Source organism: Lepidochelys kempii, chromosome 11, assembly GCF_965140265.1.
Source record: "Lepidochelys kempii isolate rLepKem1 chromosome 11, rLepKem1.hap2, whole genome shotgun sequence".
NCBI classification, from domain to species: domain Eukaryota; kingdom Metazoa; phylum Chordata; order Testudines; family Cheloniidae; genus Lepidochelys; species Lepidochelys kempii.
Window position 1 is genome coordinate 68,049,844 of NC_133266.1, and position 7,616 is coordinate 68,057,459.

General features: G+C 40.7%; 1 protein-coding gene across 1 annotated transcript in view; it reads right to left on the reverse strand.

Moving 5' to 3' along the window:
- Nucleotides 1-6,179, reverse strand: part of ABCA12 (ATP binding cassette subfamily A member 12) — a 90,400-nt gene extending 84,221 nt beyond the window's left edge. The window contains exons 1-3 of the mRNA XM_073306733.1: nucleotides 4,647-6,179; nucleotides 1,982-2,097; nucleotides 776-882 (exon numbers count right to left, since the gene is read on the reverse strand). Coding sequence (XP_073162834.1) covers nucleotides 776-882; nucleotides 1,982-2,097; nucleotides 4,647-6,169 — 1,746 coding nt within the window. The 5' untranslated portion in view covers nucleotides 6,170-6,179. The remainder of the gene's footprint in view (nucleotides 1-775; nucleotides 883-1,981; nucleotides 2,098-4,646) is intronic.
- Nucleotides 6,180-7,616: the final 1,437 nt, after the last annotated feature.

A 7,616-nucleotide genomic window follows, 5' to 3' on the forward strand; every position in this document is an offset into this window, starting at 1 on the left:
ATTATATTATTGTTCCAGTTGTGCTGAGGGACCCCAATCAGCATAAAGACTTGCCTTGCTAGGTACAGTGTAAACATATTTAGAGAGAGTCCCTACCCGTTAGAGCTTACAATCTAATGAGACAAGCAATCATAGACAGGAATATGCCAGCAGAACGCCAAAGGTGCACGTCTTGTTAGTTACAGGGAAGATTTTCCAGTGGCAGTTAGAGATGCCTAACTCCCATTGACTTTCAGTGGGACTTAAGTGCTGAATTGTCATTTGTGCCTTTGAAAAATCTCCCCGTGCATGATTTTTCAAATGCACCTGTGGGAGTTAGGGCCACAAGTCTCATGGGAATGGTGCCCCTAACTTCACTAAGCACTTATGAAAGTCTCACGAGTGGCTTGAGCCTTAAAAATATGGATAAACCTTCCATCCATCCAACAAGGAAATGAACTGCCAGTCACAAGCCACACAGCACTGATTGCCTCTTCCAGAGGGGTGATGAAAACCACTGTAGTTCGGAGTCAGTCTGGGCAGACTCTGAGCACCTCCCTTTGCTCCCAAACATGTATGGGGCATTTGCACTGACCATGTGGGAAAGAGTGTTCTCTGACCTGGGTAATGGTAACCCCAAAGCACAGGCAGCTGCAGTAAGATCGAGCTCCATTTCTAGCTCACGTCAGGTGTTTTAAAAACTGTTTTCTATATGCTGGTTTCCTGAACGCTTCATTGCACACTGATGTAGTATCAGTGCGGGGTTCCTCTGAGTCAGCATTTTAAGCAGACTTACCTTTGACTGTAGGATCTCTTGAATAGATGCATGTTTCTCATAGATGCCATTTTGAGTGAAAGGAGCTTCTTCTAGCTGACCGTGGTTCAGAAGACGTGTTATGTTTTCTGCAAGGGAAAATATGTTACTTTAGATGACACACAAGATCTTACAGAAACCCTGCACAATGGAAAACTGAACTTCCTCTTCAGGGGCCTGCTTTCCTCAGGTGCTGAGTGCACGCAGTTCCCATTGAGTTCAAATGGTGCTTAGCACCTCTGCAGTCATGCTCTCAGGCCTGGATTGTACCCCTATAGTCCAGCTTGTGAGAGCCTCACCCCCACTTGGACCCTTTTACGACATGGCATTAAAGGGACAGAGTGATATAAAGGGGCTCTAAGAGCCCCTGTTGCAGCCAGAGAGTTCCCCCAGGACAGGCATGGCAGGAGACAGCCATAAAACGACATCCCGAGAAGCCCTCACATAGCAGCATTGCCCAGGAGCAGGGTAGGAACCGAGAGTCACAGGCTGGTCCTTGCTTCCTTCTTGCTCTGGGGGAAGTAATCTGCATCAGCCCTTTTACTAAAACCCTTAATGAGTCTGCCAAGATTTTTCAGAGATCACCTTCAAGATAACGCCCCCCCCCCCAATCCAGAAACATACCCCATAATGGAAACAACACTCATGAAAGCATACGAGACCTAGTGAGTCGGTAACACCTCGTATGTGAGGCAAACAAGCAACTCCGGTGCTGCTGTAAGTATGTACCAAGCGTGTCCATATGAAACACCATTATACCAATGGAAGCTTAGCCCTCAGGATAATGGCTGCCACTTTAAAGGATTGTAGAAGCTGCAGCAGTACACAGCAGAGGAGGAAATACCAGATTGATTTTACTAAGGACTCACTATTTAGGAGTCAGCAGCATACATTTTACTAGCCATGCAACCACAAAGGGAAGAGTGTTCCATGTTTTTATGATTACTGGAGTGGACAAATTACACTGATACCGTGACACATCTAAGGACCAAAAAAATAAAAATCCATGAGACAAATCAAAAGGGACCTCATTTTCAGAGGTGCTGAGCTCTCATGGCTCCAATGGACTTTCAAGCACACTGATAACACGCAGCACCATTTCTTCATGTCATTACACGCAGCATTTTAAAAAGATAGGCTTAAGACATTACCAGATAACTCCCACAGAGTTAATGAAATAATTATTACCTGTCAACTCATTGTCTTGCCTTCCACTCACATTCATTAAACAGATCAAGTATGGCTTGTAAATGTTATTGGCTGACACCTGTAAGATGGCATTTTCCAATTCTAAAACCAGAAACCTGAAAAATAAGACTGGAATAAGTCCTTTTCGGCTTAAAAGAAACAAGGGGCATTACTGAGTAACCTGTCAGCAGCACTAGGGCTAGATCTTCAGATGGTGTAAATCAGCATCACTTCAGTGAAGTCAATTAATTTACATCAGCTGAGGATCTAGTCTGTGATATTTAATCACTGAAGATGCTCCTGCTTTTTACTGCATTGATCTCTTTTGCCATTATCTCACCAACAACAGGAGAAGTCCTCTGCAGAAATTCACTCTGAGACAATGAGCAAAAGGAAATGTATGTTAAATGGTCACTCATTTGAATGAAAGTGACTGATTTTAAAGGCACAGTAGGGAAAACTAAGAAGCAGGTGGCAGTCATTTAACTAGGGGGAAGAGGCAAAGGAGTTTAGTTTCCCTAGGGTGAGATTTTTCAAAAGCATTTAGCATTTGGTTGTTCTCTCTCTATAGCCAATGGTTAAAACTCCCATTGACTTCAATGGGAACAGAGATAGGCCAACACTGAGCACTTTTGAAAATCTCCCAGTGTTCGTATGGTTTAGTGACTATGAAATCTTCCTCACCCCCATGTTCTCAATGTCTGTGTGGATTGGAACCATAAATAAGGGCGGTAGGTCTCAGACACAGAATCAGAGAAATGGGGGGTTGGAAGGGACCTCAAGAGGCCATCTAGTCCAGCCCCCTGCACAGAGGAAGGGTCAAATAACCCTTGAGCAACCCGATAGGTGTTTGTCCAACCTGTTCTTAAAAACCACCAATGACAAAGATTCCACAAGCTCCCTATTTCAGAGCTTAACTACCCTTATAACTGGAACTTTTTCTTAATATCGGAATTAAATCTCCCTTGCTGCAGATTTAGCTGATTATTTCTTGTTATATCTTCAGTGGACTTGAAGAAAAATAGATCCCCATCCTCTTTATAACTGCCCTTAACATACGTGAAGACTGTTACCAGGTCCGCCCCTTGGTCTTCTTTTTCAACGCTAAACTTGCCCAATTTTTTAAACCTTTCCTTATAGGTCAGGGTTTCTAAACCTTTTATCATTTTTGTAGATTTCCACTGGATTCTCTCCAATTTCTCCATAGCTTCCCTAAAGTGTGCCACCCTGAAATGGACGCCATGCTGCAGCTGAGGCCTCACCAGTGCCTAGCAGAGCAGGACAGTTACCTCACATTTCTTACGTACGACACTCCTGTTAATACACCCAGAATGAGGTTAGCCTTTTTTGCAACTGTATCACATTGCTGGCTCATATTCAATTATTTACCTACTGTAACCCCCACATCCTTTTCAGCTGCACTACTGCCTAGCCAGTTATTTCCCATTTTGTAGTTATGCATTTGATTTTTTCCTTCCTAACTGCAGTACTTTGCACCTGTTTTTATTGAATTTCATGTTGTTGATTTCAGACAAATCCAACAATTAGTCAAGGTTGTTTTGAATTCTAATCCTCTCCTCCAAAGCACTAGCAATCCTTCCAAACCTGTGGGCATCCACAAATTTTACAAGCATACTTTCCACTCCATTATCCAAGTCATGAATGAGAATATTAAATAGTACTGAACCCAGAACAGCCCCCTGAGGGACTCCATTGGACACATTCCCCAAGTTTGATAGCGAACCATTGATAACTTCTCTTTGTGTCCAGTCTTTCTGATAATTTTGCACCCACCTTGTAACAATTTAATCTAGACTATGCTTTCCTAGTTTTTCTTATGAGAATGTCATGTGGAAAGGTGACAAAAGCCTTACTAAAATCAAGATATATTGTGTTTACTATCCACTAGGGACAAAGAAGCAAATTAGGTTGGTTGGGCATAATCTGTTCTTACAAATCTCTGTAGGCTATTATTTATAACCCTATTATCCTCTTTGGGCTTACAGACAGTTTAATACAATTTGTTCCAGTATCTTTCCAGGTATCAAACTTTGGCTGAGTGGTTTATAATTCCCCAGGTCCTCTTTGGTCCCGTTTTTAAAGATAGGCACTACGTTTATCCTTCTCCAGTCCTCTGGGACCTCACCTGTCCTCCAGGAGTTCTCAAAGATCATTATTAATCATTCTGAGATTGCTTCAGCCAGTATCTTAAGTACCCTTGGGTAACTTCATCAGTTGTAGCCAACTTGAATACACCTAACTTATCTAAATATTATTTAACCTATTCTTCCCCTATTTTGTCTTGCGGCTCTTCCCCCTTGTTAATATTAATTGTGTTGAGTATCTGGTCACAATTTACCTTTTTAGGGAAGACTGAAGCAAAACAGGCATATTAAACATTATAGCCTTCTTGATGCCATTCATTATTAGCGATCCTTCCCTAGTAAGTAGGAGACCTACATTTTTCTTCATATGTCTCTTGCTCCTAATGTATTTATAGAACCTTTTCTTATTGTATTTTATGTCCCTAGCTAGGTGTAGCTCATGTAACTTCAGTGTAATGTTGCTCCTTTAATAGCCAAATAAAATAAACTGGAAGCCAGAGGTCATTGTAGATTCTACAAGAAATTGTGACAGTTATGAAATTGGAAATAAATTAACTTACTGTGTGACCAAATTGTTAGGAGACAGGGTTTGTTCTCCTTCATTCCAAGTCAGGCTCTTATTGAAAAGGGTTTTTGCCATAACACTGAAAGGATGAGCAACACTGTCCAATACAGTATTAAAATCAGCTCTGTTAGGGGCGGACTCTGGGTTGAGGTCCGTTTTCAATAAAATTGGCAGATCAGAAGAGTTCAGTTTCTTAAGAACATAATAAGCAGCTTCTATTATTCCTGGAGATAATTCGCTGTCAGCCAGATCCCTCTTCATCACTTCCAGCAGCTTCACATACCCCGCCGCTTTGGTCAGGTTCCATTTGGTGCTTAGCAAGTTGTCAACTGCTTCCCAGACTCTGGAGAAATTATTCCATTCAGAGAGGCTGGCAGCACTTTGGACCATCTGTAGCAGTTCATACACGCTGGAGTTCCGCTGGACATCAGCTTGGACATCACTGAAGAGAATGAACAAGTTCTTCCAAGCCACTGAGCTGCTCAAGAAATTTTGTGAATTCATGTCCGTCTCGTTCAAAATAAAAGCAATCAAACTGCTTAAAGGATGAGAATTAAATACTCTATCCATACTCTGAAAAGCTGGTGGTAGGCACGTTGTATTACTCTGGGGCAGCTCCTTAGAGATCGCTGTCAGGGTTTGATACTTTCCTTCTATCCAAGGATTCTCAAACTGAGAGACAGTATTTAAGTTTGAAAGAAAACTAGAAGAAAACTGTAACGACTGGATAATACAAGACACCTCCCTTGAAAAATATTCACTATTGTTTTTGAAGATGCTAGCAAATTCTGGAGTCTGCTCTAGATTTCTTACTGCAAGCTGAAACAATTCAGTAAATGATTTATTTTCCATTGTTCTGGTCTGAATGTCCATGGAAGTAAACAGGAATTTGCAATGGCTTCCTGGTAAGAACTCGCGTAGTGTGGCATTTTTAAACAGCATCTGAAGTGTTATGTAAAAAATGTCATGGACAGAGCAGTTCTGTGGCTTTTTGTTGTCATTGTTACCTTCCTCCAGGAAGGGACTCAAAGCTAAATGCAAGAGATCCAACACTTTCGCTTCTAATGAAGTATTGTGCTGTAAGGAAGTCTTGTTAAATTCCTTTTGAAATAGCAAGTGTGAGAAATTATAGACAGCATCAATTTTTTCTTTATTGGATGCTTCACCCAATCTGGTGTCAGAAAGGATTTTCATTCCCACCCTCAATATTTCAAGCAATCTCTGGGTGGAGTTATTGTCAAAATTCATCCATCGATCAATAGTTTCCAATTCACTGATATTAAACTTATGTTGCAAGTCATTTATAATGAATATACTCCTTTGTACTGCTTGCAAATATTTTGAGACATTCGCTTCTCTGGCGTCTTCTCCACCATACTCTTGGGATGCAAGTTTTATCAACTGCTCCAATTCGTTACTAAAATGGAGACCTGAGCCATTTTTCACTGTATGTAAATCTTTTTGCAATGCATCTAAAAGTGACTTGTAGGCAATCACATCGGTGCTGCTCCATTTCATGGACCGCAGTATTTCAGCAATGTGCCAGTAACTGTTGAGCTCATTCCACTGAGCTCCATCAGTGGAATTTTGGATATACTGCATTAGTTTAGGCAGGGAAGAGATCAATAGGTAATGCTGAATTATGTTCACCTTTGCCATGGTAGCAAGGAGTTTTTGGAGGGATAAAAGCTCTTTATTTATGAGTTTATACCAAAATACTCTAGTTAAGTTTAAAAAACATTGCGTTTCCTCTGAATAGGGATTAGTATAGAAAAGTCTTTCAGCGGGGATCTCATTTGATGGGGCAAATCTTTTAAACATCCTCTGCAAGTCAGGTTTGTTCTTTGTGGCAGAAGTTGAGTTGAGGAAGTGTTTTAACAAACTAAATATACCTTCCAAATCTGCGGGTTTCATTCCCAAGCTAGAGTTATGAAGGAACTGATGTGCTTTTGCTTTTCTGGGAGCTAATCCAATGTCAACAACATTGAGAGCTTTTTTCAGTATTTCCAATAGTTTCACACTGGAATCCACTTCTGTCAGGTTCCATTTGCTGATCATCAGATTGCCAATGCTCTTACAGACTCTTGAGAAAAGTCTCAATTCAGGCTGGTTGGAGGCATTTTGGACCATCTGTACCAATTCATATATACTGGCATTCCACTGGGGAACAGTTGGCAGAAGACTGGCAGTAGACAAAGGCAACCTATTCCAGTCCAGTGAACTGCCAGAGAAATTTTGTGACTTCAAGTCTGTTTCATTCAAAATAATAGGAATCAAAATGTTTAAAGGATAAGATTTAACTACACTATCCAGATTCTGAAAGGCTGGTACTAGGCACGTTGCATTACTCTGGGGAAGCTCCTTAGAGATGGCTGTCAGAGTCTGATACTTTTCTTCTATCCAAAGATTCTTAAAGTTAGAGACAGTATTTAAGTTTGAAAGAAAACTAAAAGAAAATTGTAATGACTGGATGATACATGACAGCTCCCTTGAAAAATATTCATTATTGTTTTTGAAGATGCTAGCAAATTCTGGAGTCTGCTCTAGGTTTCTTACTGCAAGCTGAAACAATTCAGTAAATGTTTGATTTTCCATTGTTCTGGTCTGAATATCCATGGAAATAAACAGGAATTTGCAATGGCTTCCTGGTAAGGACTCACTTAGTGTGACATTTTTAAGCAACATCTGAAGAATTATGTGAAGAATGTCTTGGACAGAGCAATTCTGTGGCTTTTCATTACGATTGTTATTTTCCACGAGAAAGGGAGTCAAGACTAAATGCAAGAGATCCAACACTTTTGTTTCCAGTGAAGTATTGTGCTGTAAGAAAGTCTTGTTAAATTCTTTTTGAAGTAGCAGATGCGAGAAATTATAGACAGCATCAATTTTTTCTTTGTCGGAAGCTTCGCCCAATCTGTTGTCGTAAAGGATTTTCATTCCTGCCCTCAATATTTCCAAAAATCTA